Source organism: Oryzias latipes, chromosome 19, assembly GCF_053564925.1.
Source record: "Oryzias latipes strain Hd-rR chromosome 19, Olatipes_Hd-rR_3.1".
NCBI classification, from domain to species: Eukaryota; Metazoa; Chordata; class Actinopteri; order Beloniformes; family Adrianichthyidae; genus Oryzias; species Oryzias latipes.
In genome coordinates, this window is record NC_136255.1 from 17830453 (window position 1) to 17849336 (window position 18884).

The 18884-nt window shown below is 39.0% G+C and overlaps 3 protein-coding genes across 7 annotated transcripts; 2 read left to right on the forward strand and 1 right to left on the reverse strand.

Annotated features, from left to right (window-relative positions):
* The first annotated feature begins 1640 nt into the window (after positions 1-1640).
* On the forward strand, positions 1641-3422 carry pnmt (phenylethanolamine N-methyltransferase). Its single transcript, XM_004080383.5, has 3 exons — positions 1641-1871; positions 2105-2315; positions 2543-3422. Exons 1-3 carry the CDS (start codon positions 1697-1699, stop codon positions 2979-2981), a joined length of 825 nt encoding a protein of 274 aa, XP_004080431.1. The 5' UTR covers positions 1641-1696; the 3' UTR covers positions 2982-3422.
* LOC101171783 (protein phosphatase 1 regulatory subunit 1B) lies at positions 3099-8714 on the reverse strand. 2 transcript variants are annotated; one of them, XM_011488194.4, is made up of 5 exons: positions 8311-8643; positions 5864-5947; positions 5395-5470; positions 4763-4879; positions 3099-4674 (listed from the first exon to the last, which is right to left on the reverse strand). In XM_011488194.4, the coding sequence occupies exons 1-5, from the start codon at positions 8497-8499 to the stop codon at positions 4622-4624; spliced, it is 519 nt and encodes a 172-aa protein (XP_011486496.1). In that variant the 5' UTR covers positions 8500-8643; the 3' UTR covers positions 3099-4621. The 2 variants fall into 2 exon arrangements, with proteins under 2 accessions (XP_011486496.1, XP_004080430.1); XM_004080382.5 differs by lacking the exon at positions 5864-5947 and having other exon boundaries at positions 8311-8714.
* Positions 8715-12515: 3801 nt separating this feature from the next.
* Positions 12516-15980, forward strand: LOC101171533 (neurogenic differentiation factor 2). Of its 4 annotated transcripts, none has more exons than XM_020712170.3 (3): positions 12516-12670; positions 12789-13264; positions 14605-15980. In XM_020712170.3, exon 3 carries the CDS (start codon positions 14618-14620, stop codon positions 15686-15688), a length of 1071 nt encoding a protein of 356 aa, XP_020567829.1. In that variant the 5' UTR covers positions 12516-12670; positions 12789-13264; positions 14605-14617; the 3' UTR covers positions 15689-15980. The 4 variants fall into 4 exon arrangements, with proteins under 4 accessions (XP_020567829.1, XP_004080429.1, XP_078793083.1 ...); XM_004080381.5 differs by having other exon boundaries at positions 12521-12670; positions 12789-13169; XM_078936957.1 differs by lacking the exons at positions 12516-12670; positions 12789-13264 and adding an exon at positions 13271-13763.
* Positions 15981-18884: the final 2904 nt, after the last annotated feature.

An 18884-nucleotide genomic window follows, 5' to 3' on the forward strand; every position in this document is an offset into this window, starting at 1 on the left:
TTTTTTCCACATGAAAAGGACATGAGCCAACTTAAGTCAAGTAATGTACCATAACATAAATTTAGCTAAAGCAGTTAATTTAATTTTAAATGAGAACTGTAAAAATAGCCATGTTTATTTTGGTATATTATTTTTTTTTAAACAAATTTCTTTCTCTCCGTTGCCTTTATTTTAGTTTTGATATTTTTATCAACTAATTTTGTCAAATTTAAAAAAAATATAAAAATGTATGAAAGGGTACTTATTTGTCACATTTTTAGTTGACAATCAGCTCATCTTTCAGTTTTCTGTGTGAAAAAAGTGACACAAGTTTTCGTATACCTACATCATCCAGCTGTGACTACATGAAAAGTACCCGAAAGCCCTGCTGATTGACATGTGCTCAACCCCCACTGCCCCAGGACCAAAGATAATTACATTGGCCCCTGTTGCTCTGGTTAAATGTGTGTTATCCCATTATATCAGTTATGTGTTCTTCTCTGCTGCCTGCTTTTGCCCTTTATCTGTTCTTCTGTGTGCCTTCTCCTCCTCCTCTTTGTTCTTTTATCTGTTCATCTGTCTCAGGGGAGGAAGCTGACCCTTACCTCGTCCAGGCTTTACAGATCGACTCTGTTCACTTTGTGTTACCATGTTTACATGCTCGAATATACAGTATGTATTTCTGTTTTGTTTATCTTCTCATTTTTGGTTTGATTTCTTAAAATAAACCAATTTTTTTTCATTTCCCTCCATTCTTTGGTCTTCAAATGCTGCCCTTTTTTAGTTACTTAAAAACTCTTAGTTCTTATTGATGATCTTTGCCAGAGTGTAGTATTAAATGATAAAACGACTATGAAAATGCAATTAATTGGTCTGTTGGGTGTCACCACATATAACTTTTTCTAATTTTAAAATGAATTTTAGTTTATTAAAAAAAGCCTAAAAGATCATTTCAAGATGTTTTCAGACATTGGAGCTTGGATTTTTTTTTAGATAAAATTGACAATCACACTTATTTGTAACCTGTGTAATTTTAAGCAAAATAGCTTGTCCTGTGGATTTTATTTTGAAAATCCTACTTTTGAAAGTGTATCTAAAAGAAAATAAAAGTCTGAATTGTTGCCTTTCTTTTTTAAGTCATCTTTTTTAAAAAACAATCTGAAGATTTTTTGTAAATTTTTTAAAGCAGACATTGACAAAAAATAGCAAAGTTATTCTGTAATGAAAACACGTCAAACTTTTATTTTCATACCTGAGAACAGCTCTCCATCGCCAATGACCACATCTACATAAAGATTCACCATGAAGAGAGTTCATCAAGAAAGATAAATTTGTCTACATAAAATATAGACTTATTTGTGCTTTTCAAAGCCTTTGGGATTGCAAAAGGCCCTGTGTGTAATGATAGTGCAGATATGGGCGACTTTTAAAAGGTGCGTGAAAGACCTGAAAGCTATAAGACAAGTCCATTAGTGGGTCCAGTGTTGAAGGAAGACCTCTGATCTGATGGTATCAGTGCTGCAGGGCAGAGAAAGTGAACACAACAAATCCTATCAGGCAGCACGGACAGAAAAACAGGATGACTATCTGCACAAAGTGCTCCAAAGCACGTCCTCTTGTGTAATGGCACACCGACACATCCAGGTATAAAAAGGGAAGAGTACCTTTGGATTTATCACTGACAAACGTGGAGACCTGGACCTTCAACACACAGGGGATGATGGAACAGAAGAGGAAAGACAATGGAGTGGCTGCTATGGCAGTCTGTTATGAGAAATTTGATCCTGCAGCATATCTGCAGTACAACTACACTCCACCGCGAGCTGATTTTGAGAGAAAAGACAGCATTGTACCATGGAAGCTGGCATGTCTGCACAGAGCTTTCACTGAAGGTGGGAAATAGTCAAGGCACTCCATTTTTGATTAAATTTACCAGTAGATGTTTCCACCAAAGAATAGCGGCGTGTCACAACTATTTTTTTCTTTCTTCTTTCATTTAGATCAGTCAACTTTGCAAGCCTTTTCAGTTTTGTTGTTTTCAGAAACAAGTTTATATTTACTGACAGATAGAGAAAACTGTGAATTTTGTTTTTTTTTCTTCCACCCTTTCTTCCACCTCATCTAGGTGATGTGAGTGGTGAGCTCCTGGTTGACATCGGTTCAGGTCCTACTTTGTACCAGGTGCTGAGTGGCTGCGAGGTTTTCAACAAGGTTCTGCTGACGGACTTCCTGGATGTGAACAGGCAGGAACTGAAGCGCTGGCTCAGGGACGAGGGAGGATGTAATCTGGACTGGACCCCGTACTTACAGCACGTCTGCAAACTGGAGGGACGGCAGTAAGTAACAGAGATCTACTGTTCAAACGATGTGTCATGTTTTTGTACACTTAGTTTTGGATTGCAATTGTGTTATCATGTGCATATTTGTAAAGTGAAAGACCTCAAGTTATCGAAGGAAACAACTATAACAAATAATACAAAGGCTTCTTTTCATTGTCAAACATCCACATGCTGTATTTCCAAATGCTTTTCTTTGTAACGTTTCATTTAATGCTGTTTGTTAGACCCTCAGAGTGGACAGAAAAAGCTGCCAAGCTGCGTCAAGTCATCACAGACGTCGTCCCCATCGATGTTCACTGCTCTCAGCCTCTGGCCCCTGATGTCCTTCCTCCATCAGGGGCCGACTGCCTGGTTTCCTGTTTCTGCCTGGAAAGCGTCAGCCCTGACTTACCTTCCTTCACCAGAGCCCTGGGACACACCCGGAAGCTCCTTCGGCCTGGTGGCCACCTCCTGCTCATCGGAGCCCTTGGAGAGAGTTATTATTTCGCAGGGCCTGGTGTGAGGATCCCTGTGGTCCCACTGGATGAAGCCCAGGTGTGTGCCAGTTTAAAGGAGAGCGGCTACACTCTGATTCGTCTGGAGGTGTACACGCTTCCTCCAGACATGAGGGTGGGGGTGGATGATGTAACAGGTGTCTTTTTTCTAAAGGCAGTCAATCAATGATCCACAAGTCGGTGAAATTGAAAAAGCTGCTTCTGTGTAAAAGGTCACATATATTTGTGGTTTGCACAATTGTCTGTGTTGCGATCATCCAAAAGTATTTTAAAGAAATCACACGAGTTGAATATTAATCTTTATTATTTTGTATTCTTCAGGGACAGTAAGCGTGTTTCTCTAAAACTGAGCAAACACATGAAACTCATTTGTATTGCCAAAGCACTTTAGCTGCGCTAGAAACGTTTCAAGGACTTTCTCCAGTAATCACAAAAACACCTAGTACAGCAACGAAGCTCTAAATATTGATAAAGGAGGATATCATGCAAACAATAACATTCTTAGCTCTGCTAAAGCCCTGCACTCGGATAAATGTGTTTTTCCCCTCAATAACCATTATGTGCCCTCTGACGCTGACTTTTCTTTAAATAAAACATTTATTGCACATGTTTCAAGTTTTTGTTTACTTTAACAACTAATGTAGAACGTTTTATTGTTGGTAAATGGGTCAACGCTTTTATTTAAATATTGTATGAACTAGAAGTATTATTTACTGGATGTCAACGGTGCGCAGAATAGAGGACATAAGTTACATGACAGTTTTAAAAATTTTAATTGTGGTAAATTAAACAAAAAGAAACAAAAAAAAATCCTAAGATTTTCTAATGCTTTTGATCATAAACCTCAAAATCAACCTCATAGCAAATTTGACACGAAATGGTCTGACAATATTTGAATTTTGGGTCTAAGCTTGGGAGCCTAAAGGATACACAACTCGCTTAAATTCAATTATCTGATTTGTTTGGGGTTTTTTTCACTAAAAGAAATATTTTTAGACATAACTCCACAAACTACAACACAACCTGCGATGTTGTAAAAGGAAAACCAGTTTTATGAGCAGATTTATGATTTTTATCATCACCTGGACCTAAAAACTTCTGATATCTCTCAGCCCCAACAGTTATGTGTCAACAAGCTTGTTTGACTTAAAAAAAAAAAAAGAAGGTATAAATTATGGCATTAAACTTGATCTATGATGACTACGACAGCACCATCTGTCATTTATCTTTTTTTTCCCATTGACCTTGCAAACGTGTACAGTTCCTGAGAGAACTCCCATGAGAATATCTATCAAAGGTCATTCATGCACCGCGTTCACTCCACAACCTCATTCCCACTTTCTGGCTGAGAACTGTACAAAAAATAAAAACTCCCTTTCTGTTAGACTAATTTCAGTAAAACATTGTTGCTCTAGTAACACAACTTAAATACTTCACACTTAAGTTACTATAACTACATCATTTTTTTTAATTATATTTAATTCCTTTAGGCAAATCAATGTGGTTCTTGGTCAGCATTTGAATATATAAACAAAAAACACGTTTGGAAATTAGTTATTCTATTGCAGTGTTTCTGAAATTTAAATAAAATATTAATTTACTTCTGATCTAATCTGTTCAAAGGAGTTCCAACTTTTAAATAACAGAAATGTTTGCCCGAATTAATCGTTTTTGTGGCATGCATACACAAAATCTTACAATTACAAACACTCTTCCCGACTTGATTTCTCTCAGACCTCTTTTCTTTTGTCATTAACTCTTTCCTCCCTCGTTCTGGGTGTTGTTTCTTTTCATTTGTCAAGGCTGAGCTCAGCCTTCGCTGTTGGATTTTCCTGCTTTGCTTTCTTCATACGGATCTGGCACTGAAGGAATTTAAAAAGTACAAGTGAGAATCCATTGTAAAGCAACGACTCCAACGTGAGTAAAAAAATCTGAATATTGCCCCCCCACCTGTGGCGGCGCCCATCTGCTGCCTCTTCACATCACGCTGCACCTCTTCATCCGCTGGAGAAGTCTCTTTGTCCATGTCTAAGGAGGAGAAGTGTGCCTGGGCCATCCTCTGGACAGCTGCAAATCAACATTATGAATTTATTCTTTTTTTTTTGTATCTGTTTGCATCCATAAACAATATTTTCACTATTTTCTTAAAAAAAGCAATTCTAAATTGGTAAATACGTGTTGCAAGATGAAGGAGTTATATGTCAGAGTAATAGTTCAAGAGAGTGAAACAAGCAATTCATTGAAAAAATTGGGGAAAGTCAACATTGAGGCAAGAGTGTGTGTGTGTTGTTGTGTGTGTGTTGTTGTTGTTGTTGTTTGTGTGTGTGAGAGAGAGAGATTCCAGCTGTATTTCACAATCCAGGATGATCTAGAACAGACCCACAGCTGTCTCTCCTCCTAATCTCACATAACACATGCATTCCTGCAGCGATACCCAAAGCAGACACACATTTCAGTGTTCTTTTTATAAATACACTCCTAATCCTGACAGATGACAAACCGCACGTTATTTGACCTTGATTCTACTGTTGTTATTTTGTAAAATTAATGACAAAGAGAGTTTCACAAAAAAATGAATTTACCTTTTAGAGAGGGTGGCTGGTAAGTTGACATATGAACAAGTTTAGGTTTTAAAACGCCTTTTTCACCCAGGGACCGCTGCAGAGAAAAGGAAAACACGTCATTAATGGAAAGCTCTTATAGGTTACTTTTTTTTCATATTTAGTATTCATTTTTTAAACCTTTTTATGCTTTTTTCATGTTTTTGCAGTTGTGGAAGAAGCACCTCTAAATTTGACCTTTGAAGAGGACAAGAGTTTTGCCTGACACACCTAAATAAATGTATTGATTGAATAAATCTCTTGCTATTTAGCTGTCTTCAATAAACAAATGTGACTCTTTTAATGTGTTTGGTAAAAATGCAAAACAAAATCCACCTATTTTGGACTTAGCATACGTTTTAATAAGTGTTATTGGGTCTCCTTTTAAATTTGCTAATGTTTATGTTAATTTTTAATTTAAACTACTGAATAACACAATCAACTGGGCAACCTGACGCTGGCCACTGTCTTCCTCAGGAGACGCTGCATCTGTCAGTCTGAAAAGCGTGGCAGGTGTCGGCCTCCGACGTCGAATCTTAGCAGAGACAAGAAGAGAAAAATGATTTCCTTCCTCTGATCAGAACGAAATCAAGGGTTCAAGCCGGGGATGATTTTTTTAAATTCTTTCTCCTCACCATCTGATAATTAATCATCATACCTTTTATTAATTTTTTTAACTCCCTTTACAACTTTCAACTCTTTATTTTCAGGAAGATATTAGCGTTAAACTAATGTACTGAGCATTGCTAAAATTATGAGCATTTAAATATTACACTTTAGTGAGTTTGTATTTAGTATCATTTTGAATCTTGAAGATTCATTGGTTCATTAAAAAAGCTAAAGTGACAATTTTATTTCATAATGTCCTAAAAGTGTGCCCATTTCTCAATTTTAAAGCCGTTTATAGCCGGAGAGCATTATTAGATAAGAGTGGCTGAGAAGCCAATCACAGCTCTGAGTGTGGGCATGAGATGTGTGGGCAGTTTTCACTCTGGAACAACCCTTACTGCCTTTTGTTTGTTGGATTCATCCATATTCATCATTTACTCTCTCCAACCAAACACAGTCGTCTGGTTTGGGGAACAAATGCAAATATGAGCGACAGTGGATAATTAGAGAGCAAATAGAAAATGTGTTAACACTTTTTTTTTAATGGGATAATGTCACAAATGGATGGTTTCACAGATTTGCTTGTAAAAAGTTCTTAGAACTGAAGGGCCACTCCACAATTAAGAACTCGTCCATTAACCTTCTATCATTATTGATGATTTGTAAAACAATGTGACAAGAAGGTCATGTACATTTAGAGAATGTGCTGCTTTCAACTGCTTTCCTCCCACACCAGGAAGTCACGATGGAAAGGACCAAATTAAAAATAACAAAATAACCAGAGGAATAAACATGTCATATTTAGACGATTTTGCTGCAGTTCATCTCTAAAAAAACAAACAAAAGAGACCCACACCGAGGCACAGCATTTATGCAAGTGTTGCTGTTTGTGAAGATGCAGCTAAAGCACAATTTTTTGCTCAGTCCCATTTCACAAACGCTTGGCAGCAAGTTAGCAGACTTAGCAATCTTAGCCATGACCTCCTCAGGACTTTCAACTGCATCTTTGAGGCTCCTTGAACAAAGAATCAGTGCGGAGTGAACAGAAATCCTCTTTTTCCTTTTGAACACATGTCAAAAAAAGGGATCTAACTAACATTTAGTTGCTTTTTGACCTTTTGCTGTGGCTGGATTAATTACGTCTCGTATGTGCGTCACATGTCTTTCACCTGACCCATTCGTCAGGAAAAAATTGCCAAAAAATTTTGATTGAAGTTCACCCGTGTTTTAAATCCTCCAATCAAATTAAATCTAATCACTGCCACCAAGCTCTATGTTGAAACACTGACGACCGGCAAACAATGGAGATTAAAAGTCTTTTTTTTTAAATCATTTTATGCCATCAAAGCAGCATGATTCACAGGATGTTAAACAGAGCAAACATTAGAGTCTGACTGGTTACTGTTTCTTTAAGCAACAGGTGGGACATAATTTAGGAATGCATTTACCGACTAACCCCAGAAGATTAGATTTGGACCAATCAGAAGAAGATAACAAATGAACTTTATAAGCAGCAGACTTGTGAAACATCTGGGCATCTAAAAGACAAATATTTTTTTCTAGCATAAAACTACAGTTCCAGATGCTTTGTTAACATTTTAACCCTTCAATTGGAGATGTCTGACATGCCACCGTTACACCAACACAGATTTTCCTCCTAAACCAGAATTAAAAGCACATTTACCTCCAAATGTGTCATTTTTGCCTCAGTGAGCTCAAATGCTCCACACTGCTGCACAAATGCAGCTTTTACCTGTCTGATATGGCTTTTGAATAAATCAGCCTTTTCATTTTACATAACATATTCTCCACCTCCTTCCATTACATGAGCAATTATGTGACCTTTTGTTTCATTTTTGTGTTGCTGAGCACCTCTCATTTTCACAATTACACATGCTGCTGCAACCCTCACTTTCCCCTCTGCTTCCATCTCTCTGAGGGGGAGGAAATGTTTCAAAAACCTCAGAAAAACCGGCTGCACCGTTTAGATTAATCCCTGCTGCTGCCCACCATGCATCAAAATACAGTGGCAGGAGTTATGTAACTGTCTTTTCACCTCAGTGAAAGACTGAACACACAAAAGGAGGAAGGAAAGCTTTACTTTAAGTCTTGAAAGTTTCTCATACTTGTCAATACCTCTGTCTGTGCACAAAATCAACCGATCAAACTGAAGATATTGATTAAAAACTAAAACAACAGAAAGAGTAATTATGTTTCCTAACAAAGACAGGTCTGACCTGCTTATTAAACACTATTATTATCTGTGTGGGCACGCTTCCTGGAGCTCACCATCTCCACCTGGCGCGGGTCCAGTTGGACTGGCACGGATGAAGGCACAGAAAACTGGATCTTCCTCTTTTCGTCCTTGTCTTCCTCCATCATCTTTGCGTCTGCGGGCAGCCTGGCCCCTCCACAGCCACGCGCACAAATGTCCAACTTAAAGTCCAACTCCGACTTATCCCCCTGTGCAGCCTGCATCCCTCCCTGATTTAAAATCTCACTTTTTTTTAAAAATTAGATGAGCGCTGATGAATAAGCAGCTCTGTCTCACAGCGGATTTTGGAGTTTGACAGCTTTGTCTGCTTCCTCCCCGGTCTGCCTGTTCTCCTCTTCCTCCCTCCCTCCCTTGCTGCTCGCATGCGTCTTTCACTGCGACATTGATTTATTCTACCCGTTGGGGAAAGGAGAGGTGTGAAGACGGCAAATGTGTGCTGAAGCTTTATTATAGTGCATGGTCCCTTCAGGTCCCGTGGGAAACTTCCCTTAAAAAGTGGCTCACAATGAAAGTGTGTGAAAAAAAGTTGACTCGTCTAAAGTGAGTGCAGTTCACAGACACACAGTTCTAGACCAGTCTCCACTTTTAATGTTGGATATGGGCATGAAAATTTACTTTTAAATGACATTTTGTCACCCTTTTATACTGGGGTGGGGCTGGGGGGGAGTCACTTATTCTACATTAGTAAAAGCCTTTTTTCAGCTGGAACTTTAAACTTTAATCCCCCTTTTTAAAACCATTTTTTAGAGAGATATCTTAGTCCCATAATAATCTGTCAAAAACCTGATGACATGGCACTTTTGAAAAACAAAAATAAACAGTTTCCTTTCAAATATGCTTCGGATTTCCAAAATGCAGGGTTTTTTTCATTATAAACATCCCTTATGGCACAATTTAAACAAAAGATATTGTCTTAAAATAAACAAATGAAGTGTTAAATCGTAACCCACCGCTGACATTTATTTTGTGTGTCTGTTTGCAGAGAGGTATTGTTATGAATGCATTGTATACCGGTTCACCATAAATTACACATAAAAGATCACTCTGAGAAAAAAACATGAATAATTCCTGGAAATCTTTATGACATAGAGAATGCAACAATATTTTAGCTTAAAATTGCGTGTAATATGTAGAGGGACTGATTCCAGTTGCGTAAAGATGCCAAAAGTCTAGATTAATGTAGATTTTAAGGTGAGATCCATTTTTATCTTAAAATTGTTTGTGATTTAAAAATTTCAACCATGTCTTCATATTCCTCATGGCAAAGGGAAAAGCTGAGCTCTTCCTTTCTGCTGTCCAGCAAACCAAATCAGTCTGATAAATACTCGAGAAGTCAGTGAAGAAATGTATTGCCTAGCAACCGCTTTTTTTTTTTCTTCTTCTTTTGCAGTGCAGTGTTAGCATGTGTGAGAGTCCTCCAGTATCAGTTACAAGATCTGGGGTCAGTGAGAGATGAATGCCTGTGCAGGTGCTGGATGAAAAGCTAGAAAAGAGACGGCTTATTCTGGTTTTGTGTAGGTGGATTTACTGCATGCACTATGGCAACAATGTGTTGGCTAGCAGTCAAACTCTAACTATTTTCTTAAGACTGTGCAATGGACAAGATGTTCCTGTTGATTCATATGTGGGGCTCCATATGCAATAACTGTTAATTAGAGATAGAGGCAGAGAATTCCCACATGATGGATTCATGCTGAACTGCAGCTATAACTTGAAAATGCTCAAAACAAGCAGAGATGACACATGACTGCAAACTTTGAGAGTAAGCCTTTCAGATAGAGACTTCAGGTCACATCCATGTAGATAAGATGTCATGAGCGTTCTGGTCTGATAGATCATATTGCCTTAAAAAGAGGGGAATTAAAGATCAAAATGACATAAATTACTGAAATTTTATATATGTTTGTAATAATTATAATTATAATTTTATGACAGAAACAGAAAAAAAAATGGAAAAACAGGACTGTTGCACTGCTAAAATGCTCATCCTTAAATGCATTATATAAATCTACCACAAGATGGCGCCAACACACTGGACTTTGCATCAGTGCCGTTTATGTCTGAATTTTACTCTTTAAATCAAATAAATATGTTAAAAACTTGAAATTTATGGGATATATTAAGATACAAATATTTTGCAATCAAAACTTTTGACTGGAAAACCAAAATTGTAATTTTTAGAACCCACATGAGATCCTATGTCTATATAGGCCAAGCTGGGGCAGACAGGTGCTGGACAAACTGTGGTGACAATACATACATGATCACACACAACCAGGTTACTGTCCACCTTGAGACTGGAAGGTTGTGAGTTCAAATCCCTGCCGTGTCCTACCAAAGACTCTAAAAATGGAACTTAGTGCCTTCTGCCTTTTACTCAGAGTTAAGGGGTTGGATTGGGGAGTTAGACCACCAAATGATTCCAGATTGCAGCTTTAATGCAACTCCCTGAGGGGATGGGTCCAATGGGACTTTACCTTTAGCATGATTTTTGGCATTGCCCAAAAATAAGATCTTCCATTTGCTGGACCCGTTTTATCCCTTATGGGGTCACGGGGCTGACGGAGCCTACCCGGCTACTGTAAGGCGAAGGCGGGGTACACCCCGGACAAGTCGCCGGGCTGTCACAGGGCCACAATCGCGCACTCACACATTTTACAACTGAATTTATGTTTTGGGCAATTACTGGTGTGAAGTCAGTTTAGACAACTGTGTTGTGATATTGGGCTATACAAATAAAATTGTTCTGAATTGAACTACAGCTGAAATTGGAACAAAACGGATTCTGACTCTGATCTCAAACTTCTGATTCTGGACAAGTTAGTAGAAAAAAAGAAAAAGAAAAAAAGAACTTCTGATTCTAATCACAGAATTGGGACTTTCCTTAGAATTATGAAGTTTTCCTCAAAATTCTGACTTTCATGTAAGGAATTCTGACTTTTTTTCATGACTTCTAGAAGTTCTAGCTGACATTTAAGTAAGAAGTCTGAGATTAAAGTAAAAATTCTGAGATAAAAATCAGAATTCTTTTTGGCCCTTTATTTTTTCTCCATGGCTCTAATCCTCTTCCGTATTATATAGCTCCTTTTTTCTTTTACTTTCTTTCTTTTGTTGTGATGTTGTTAGGATGAACTCCATCTTAGGACATGTTACTGTTTGTTATTGTTACGTTAATTCCCTAAAATATTGCATATTAAGGCAATAAAGTTCTAAAAAAATGTAAAAAATCCTAATGTGAGGAGTCTGAAATGATGAATTTTAAGGGGTATATTTCCACAAACAAAATACTTTTTAAGACAAATTAAAAATATGGAAAGAAAAGCAAAATATAATGGTATATAGGTGGTTAAAGTATAATTTTCAACGTATTTGACAAAGTCCACTGCACCAATTTTTTAAATCCAGCAGATGTCACTAGAATATAACTATAAATGGTAATTTTGCAGAAAATTGCGGGTCCTTTGGTAATTAAAACATACAGTCTGTGTAAGGTCTCTCATAAAATCCATGACCTAGCACTGAGGACATAATCCAAGCCAGACACATCAGCTACAAGAACAAGTGGAATAAATGTGTGTTATTAAGCCCCATTTGCATTTACTGACCCTGTCTTTTGTTGTTTGTTCTTGTTATTAATTTATAGATGATTTTTGCTCATAGTAATCTAATCTGGTCTGTTTGTTTTTAGAATAGCTCTATTTTAAAGCTCTTATCAAATCTTTTAGTTACCATGTATCATTTATGTCACTTTGGATCACAATACATGGACAAATAAAATTAAAGAAATTTAACTTCTTTATTTTATTCTAAAGATATATATATTTAAAACGTTCACTCTCCTTACATTTGGATTTCAACCATATTTTCTGGCCATGAACTATATATTCATCAATTATGAGGGTGGGAAAGGTCAGGTGCAGAAACATTTCAGATGTTTCAGCAAAGATGTGATCATCAGCAACACTCAGAAGATGATGCGCCTCTGGATTTCTTTATTATTCTCTCCCCCTCTTGTTCCTGATCTTGCCCCATCTCTTCGCCCCTCTTTCCAATCTGTACCTCTGCCACCTTTGGCACCGGTCCGCCCACCAGCACCTGTGCCAAGCCTGGCAGCACAAACCAAGATGCTCTGCTTAGCTGAGTTCAATTGAGTCATTTAGACAATTGCTCTCTCTGATCTTCATGGCCTGGGAATCATCCCAGGCCGCTGAAGGAATTAGGTTTCTGACATTTGATGATGGTGAAAATAATACTGTTTTAGTTATTTCACTGAAATTGTATTCCCACAGTTCTTATGGGGATTATTTATTGGCATCCGATTTTGTGAGCCGATCAGCTTATCATTATAGGGTTTCTATAACTACATCTTTTAAGGTGGTTGTTTCTCTAAATTCTCTATGTGAGATTAACCCTGTTTTTTTTCCTAACGATATAGAGGCTAACGGAGGATTTTTCCCCCACTACCATCCTCTCATTCCATTTTCTCTTTCAGCTCAGTGACAGATGGCGAGTCCTTCTCCCCGAGGGGAAGCCAGTCTCTCTGAATGCGGCCGCATGTCAATCACCCGCTCTCATGTGATGGCTCTTGCCAATGACGTGCCAGCCATATGGGCCTGGCATCAGAGCTCGTATGTAACCCACCCAGTCCTGCCTCTGAGGTACCACACGGCTCCCTCCGCGCGTCTGGGCAGAGGATAGACGCGGCTGCAGCAGACAGAGCAGGGAGGCAGGGCAAGAGAGAAGGTGTGAGGACAGACACGCAGCGTCTCGCCTGCAAGAGCAGCCGCGCAAAGGCGTGTGGATGCGGTGCCCACCTGGAGAGACATGGTATAAACAAACCGGCTCTGTCCTGTCTCTGAGCTCCACTACGGAGGTACGTTTACGCATCCGCAGGTTCACATGAAGCTCCACGTTTGTTTTAGTCTTTGTGTTGCAGCTGAGGGGGCAGGAGGGATGCTGCTACTGCTGGTGAGGAGAAGATTAGTAAATGTTCATGCATTGAGCGTCATCGATCATAAGGAACAACACGTTTTTTCCCTTTTCTTTTCTTTTTTTGTGTGATTTGATCTTTTTGATTCCAACCTGTCCTCCAAGGAGCTGATCACAAGAGATCGACTCTAATCTATTTAACTTAAATTCTATTTTATTAAACGGACACATTTCAATCGTGTGGCAAAAGTGGCATTTTTCCCTCAGAAATCGAGCAATAAAAGTCAAATTTGTGTGGTGCGTAAGCGAGTGTGCGCATGTAAGGGGGTGGGGGTGGGGGGTACATGTGTGTGTTCCTGCAGGATGAGCACCGTGGGGGTAGAAATCTCCACAGAGAGACACAGGCTAATTGACAAGGTATTGGTTGGCATTAATTACATTGTGCTTACAAGATTAAAAAAAAAAGGAAAGAAAAAACTTCACATCTGAGCTCCTGGATGCTAATGCGCCACAATAGGACTCAGCAAGCAAATACAAGGTACATTTTCTTTAAATCATGAGTCAAAACAGAATGTATTGATGTGAGAAAATCCTAAGGAGGAAAAATCTTGGTTAGAATGAAATAAAGAAATGTTCCTAATTAAACCGGTTTGAAATTATTTTCCTGACTTATTCTCAGAAGACTAAAATTGTACTTTTTATATCTGATTTGTCTTTTCAGGTTTTAAAAGGAATAGAGAATGTTTATAAATTTCAAAATGTTTCCCTCTTAGATACTGACTCCCAATACGGATAAAATATTCTTTTTCGATCCCGTGCGTTCATCAGTGTTTTGGAATGCCTTTGGGATGGTGTTTTTCGTGCGTGGACGCAGGAGGGACGCGCATTCACGGTGCGTCCCGTGGGAAATCAGAGGAAGCTTGTTGACGTGGCTCCCTGAGCCGCACAGAAGAGAAAGAGGCCGAAGAATGCCCCGCGCTGCTGATTTGCGCATGATGAACACATTTTTGTCTTATTGGAGAGATACATTGAAAAAAAAAAACGAAAATTAACAAGGAGAGGTGGAAAACTTTGAACATCAATCTGGTTTAGAACCTGCAAGGACGTGTAGTTTTAAAATTTGCTTTCATATTTTTATTTTTGACTTATATTTAAGACAAGTATAAAAATAAAGCTGTAAAAGAAGTAATACGTGCTGCACAAATGAGCCACCAAACAAGGGAAATGTTTCAAATTTTATTTTTAAAAATATAACTTTGTCCTCAAAAAGGGGAATTTCTTTAGTAACTTTTCTTGTTTTGTTTGTGTGCGTAAAACGAATCCATGAGAAATCAGTCACATAAACAGTCAAACTGCAGTGGTGATGTGCTCCTCCACAGGTTGCCCGCCACAATGTTGAGCCGTCTGTTCAGTGAGGTGCTGCCTGACGTCCAGAGGCTCGCAGCGGACTGGGTGGGGGACAATGAGATCGAGGACTGCAAGACCAAGGACGGCCACGACCGATGCGCCCTCGATGAGGACGAACTGGACGAGCCGCAGGAGGGCAGCAGCCGAGCAGAGTCTGAGATGGCCGGCGATGACGATGAGGATGATGAAGCTGAGGAGGAGGAGTGCGGGGATGAGAACAGCGGGGACAAACCCAAGAAGCGCGGGCCAAAGAAACGAAAGATGACACCCGCACGCGTTGAGCGCTCCAAGGTGCGTCGACTTAAGGCCAACGCACGGGAGCGCACGCGCATGCACGATCTGAACTCTGCGTTGGACAACTTGCGCAAAGTTGTGCCATGCTACTCCAAAACCCAAAAACTCTCAAAGATTGAAACTTTGCGGCTGGCCAAGAATTACATTTTGGCGCTTGGGGAGATTTTACGCAACGGAAAGCGTCCAGATGTTGTGAGCTACGTGCAGATGTTGTGCAAAGGCCTGTCTCAGCCCACCACCAACCTGGTGGCGGGTTGTCTGCAGCTCAACACCAGAAACTTTCTGACCGAACAGTGCACGGATGGGGCCCGCTTCCACATGCCCAGTTCTCCTTTCTCCGTCCATCCTTACTCCTACCGGTGCTCTCGACTCTCTAGTCCTCACTACCAGCCCGGCACGGGTGCGCTCAACATCAGAGGCCATTCCTACGGCTCTGGATATGAGGGTGTGTTCCCGACGGGCGGGACTTCTCCAGACTACAGCAGCCCAGACTACGAAGGCCAGCACAGCCCGCCCGTGTGCCTGAACGGCGGGCTTTCCGGGAGGCAGCAGGAGCCCCCTGAGACAGACAGGAACTATCATTACTCTATGCATTACTCCGGACTGAGCACATCCAGGCCCAGCCACAGCTTACCGTTTGGGCCCTCGGGAGCGCGCAGTGGCGTTGCGCACTCAGAAAACATTCCACCTTTCCATGACGGGCACCTGCACCATGACAGGGCGCCACCATATGAGGACCTCAATGCATTTTTCCACAACTGACAAGATTAATGATCCAAGCAGGCTTATGAACTTTACAATGACAATCTTATATTGTTCTGGAAATACAGGAGATCCCTAAAATATTTGAGACATGGAAGTGACAGAAAGCATCCTCTGATAATCTTCTGTATTCTGATGTCATCCCTGTACTGTTGTACACCCTTTCAAAGTGTGTCCACTATAATCCTGTATGCAGAATCAGTGCAATTGACATTATCAATGTACTATAAGCCAACAAGAGACGTGTTATGAAAAAAGAAAGGAAATAAAGTGTTTTATAATTGTCTGAAAATGTGAGTTATAAAAATAACCAAAAATGACTGACAAATTGTGAACTTTAATTCAAAAGACGTAATCAGGGGAAAAAAACTTCTTTTTTGTGACTACTTCTCTCCACTTTTTTCTTAAAGTATTTTCATAATCAGATTATTGTTTAATAGATACAGAGCCTTTGATTTAAAACGACCCAGTAGATTTTGGGATACTACCATAAAGCATGTAAATTATTTGAAGAACTGCTTGTTATAATGACTCTACTTGACGCAGAATAAAATAAAATAGAAATCATTAAATAATTACCTGAAATCAAAATTTGTATTTAAAAAAATATTACTTTTAAAAACAATATGGCCATGTAAAGTAAAACATTAGTGGTCAGGTCGGGATGCAAAAAAAGACCAAACAATGCATGGGGAATTGTTTATTTCATTCTGTGTTGGAAACTGATGCATTTATGAGCAACAGCTTTCCCCTTCAAAATATGTACATTTTTTCTAAGAAAACGTTAAATATTTCTATGCAAAGATACAAGGAGGTCGATTTACGAGTCCCATTAAATGGCATCACTTGCGCAACACTTTTGAAAAATTTAGATTAAGGGGAAATAAGACGCAACAAACCGCCAGGTTTTCTCATTTAGTTCTGAGCAGAGTGTTTGCCTTCAGTCAGTGGAGCCACACGCAGCTCTGTCGAGCGTGGATCAGGCCTCACACCTGAAATAATACTACGGTTTGACGCACCGGCCTGCGCTTAGTGCACGTCAACACGGGTCCCAACTAAATTTGGGTCACGCCGTTGCAGAAACATTGAAAAGAAAATGTTTTAATTTAAATTATTATTATTTTTTAAAATAATAATAAAACATTGGGAAGTTTGTACAAAAAAGAGCCTTAACAGTCAAAATAATTGAAAAGCCTGCTTGTCCATTCACAGTGAAGTAAAAGTTATTAATAAAAGTTTTGTATTTCAACAAAAAATATATCTTTTTTGTCAGACTCCTATAGCACCTTGTATATGCTAGTATTTTCTGGGCCAGTTCACATTATTGGTGATTTCTCAAGTCAATAGCGGGAGCAAGCCCATCTTTTGGAAAAGTGCCCTGGGTCCCATATGGTGGTGCCGACATCCAGGGGAAATCAGTACCGGGCACTGAAGTGTGGAAATTGTCCTGTTCGACTCTGAGAGGATAAAGGTATGGTAAATGGAAATTTGGGGTAATAAATTAAAATTAAAAAAGAATAAAGTCGTCAGATCATATGAAGGCCTTTAAGCGTATTTTTTCTCCAAATATTGATGAGTTTGTTGTGTGGTCAAAAATAACCGCCTGACTCAACAATTGGCTTGAAACATTAAGCGGGTGAAAAATATCTTGTGGCCTGTGGTTTGCTGGCACGCGCGTGCATCCACGTGAGAGCGCAAACTTACACAACTCACAGCAGGGGAAAAAAATCCAGATTATCATCAAAATGTAAATATAGATTATTGTAACATTTGTATTAATCTCAAAAGAGCAGAATTTAATAATAAAAATGTGAAACCTCGTGATATTTAAACAGCTACGGGGCAAATACAACATTAAACTTTTCATTACACGCATTTTAAAAGAAACAAAATAAGAACACAAAAAAGTATTCTGGATAAAAGCTATTTTAATTTTAGGGAAACATGTTTTAAGTTCAATCAGACAATTCGTTTTGCTCTTTCCGAATTCAATAATATATGACAATAAAGTTGTTTAAAAAAAGATTGGATGACTTGTTTGAAAGTTATAAAGTAATGTCATAATTGAAACTGAAACTGGACTTAAACTTTTTAAAATTTATTTAGTTATTTATAGATAAGCTGTGCGTCAAACTGCGCAAACGTTGATCAATTATAACTTTTCAAGTGTCCATTTCTTGCGCGCGCGGGTGCACGTGGAGGTCTGGCTAACTTCTAACCTCTCACTTAGCCTTTGTTTTTTCTTTGTTTTTTTTCTTTTCGTGAAGACAGCTCGTGGTTGGCAGAAGACCTAATAGAAGAGCCGGTGCCAAGTCGCTAAATGTCTGAGTACCAGTAAAGCCGGGGACCAGTGAAGCCCACCGCCACCGACCCGGTGCCAGCTGCGCCACGCGGCAGCCAGGCGGTCCCTGCCAAAGTGGCCCTTGTGGGAGGGACCCTGTATTTCTTTCCTAATTCACTCAGCATCTGTTCGTTATTCTCCAAAGTTAAAGCAAGCTTAGTTTCCATGCGTGGCGGAAAAGGGGGTATTCCGGTCAGGCAGGGAGGTGTTAGTTATACAACCAAACAGAATTATTAATACAGAAATATTCAATTAATCTTAATAAAAACGTTTAAAAAATGAATGTGACCTTTTGTATCTCATCAGTCCACATAATTCATTTAAATAAATAAATCAAAATATTAAATTGTAATTATTATCATTATTATCATTGATGTTGTTAATATTAAGACCTATGGAAGCTTGGGATAAACGATTTAACCTTTAACATTTATTTCAATGATAGGCCTTTTTCATTGACCTCATAAAAGCAGATGGCTTTTGAATTCTGATTAGTTTTTGATCAACAAACAGGCCAAAGTAATGCATTAAAAACCAGTTTATGTGACAAATAATGCCACGCAATTATCACAATTGAATAATCTGTCTCATGGTTCAATTTGAACACTCTGAATAGGATCAACTGGTATAAGATACCCGGACAACTCTGCAAACACAGCGCTACAGGGGCAGGCCTGTTCCACTTTAAATGCCCATCTGGACGGTTTAACTCCCATTTATTGAATTAGATAAACATTTATCGGATTATATTTAGGGATTTAACTGGAAAAAATATTTAATGGGAGTAATCAGTGTTACATGATAGGATATGGAAAGGCAGAAGTAAAGCAGTCCTCTTGATTATTCACTTCAATA

What these genes read in the sequence shown, in the direction of transcription:
- pnmt (XM_004080383.5), top strand. Translation starts at nt 1,697, where the DNA reads ATGATGGAACAGAAGAGGAAAGACAATGGAGTGGCTGCTATGGCAGTC. An exon ending in GCACAGAGCTTTCACTGAAG is followed by an intron (nt 1,872 to 2,104) that starts GTGGGAAATAGT and finishes CACCTCATCTAG; the next exon opens with GTGATGTGAGTGGTGAGCTC. An exon ending in TGCAAACTGGAGGGACGGCA is followed by an intron (nt 2,316 to 2,542) that starts GTAAGTAACAGA and finishes GCTGTTTGTTAG; the next exon opens with ACCCTCAGAGTGGACAGAAA.
- LOC101171783 (XM_011488194.4), bottom strand. Translation starts at nt 8,499, where the DNA reads ATGCAGGCTGCACAGGGGGATAAGTCGGAGTTGGACTTTAAGTTGGAC. An exon ending in AAGACAGTGGCCAGCGTCAG is followed by an intron (nt 5,471 to 5,863) that starts GTTGCCCAGTTG and finishes TTTTCTCTGCAG; the next exon opens with CGGTCCCTGGGTGAAAAAGG. An exon ending in GCAGATGGGCGCCGCCACAG is followed by an intron (nt 4,675 to 4,762) that starts GTGGGGGGGCAA and finishes AAATTCCTTCAG; the next exon opens with TGCCAGATCCGTATGAAGAA.
- LOC101171533 (XM_078936956.1), top strand. Translation starts at nt 14,074, where the DNA reads ATGGTGTTTTTCGTGCGTGGACGCAGGAGGGACGCGCATTCACG. An exon ending in AGGAGGGACGCGCATTCACG is followed by an intron (nt 14,118 to 14,604) that starts GTGCGTCCCGTG and finishes GCTCCTCCACAG; the next exon opens with GTTGCCCGCCACAATGTTGA.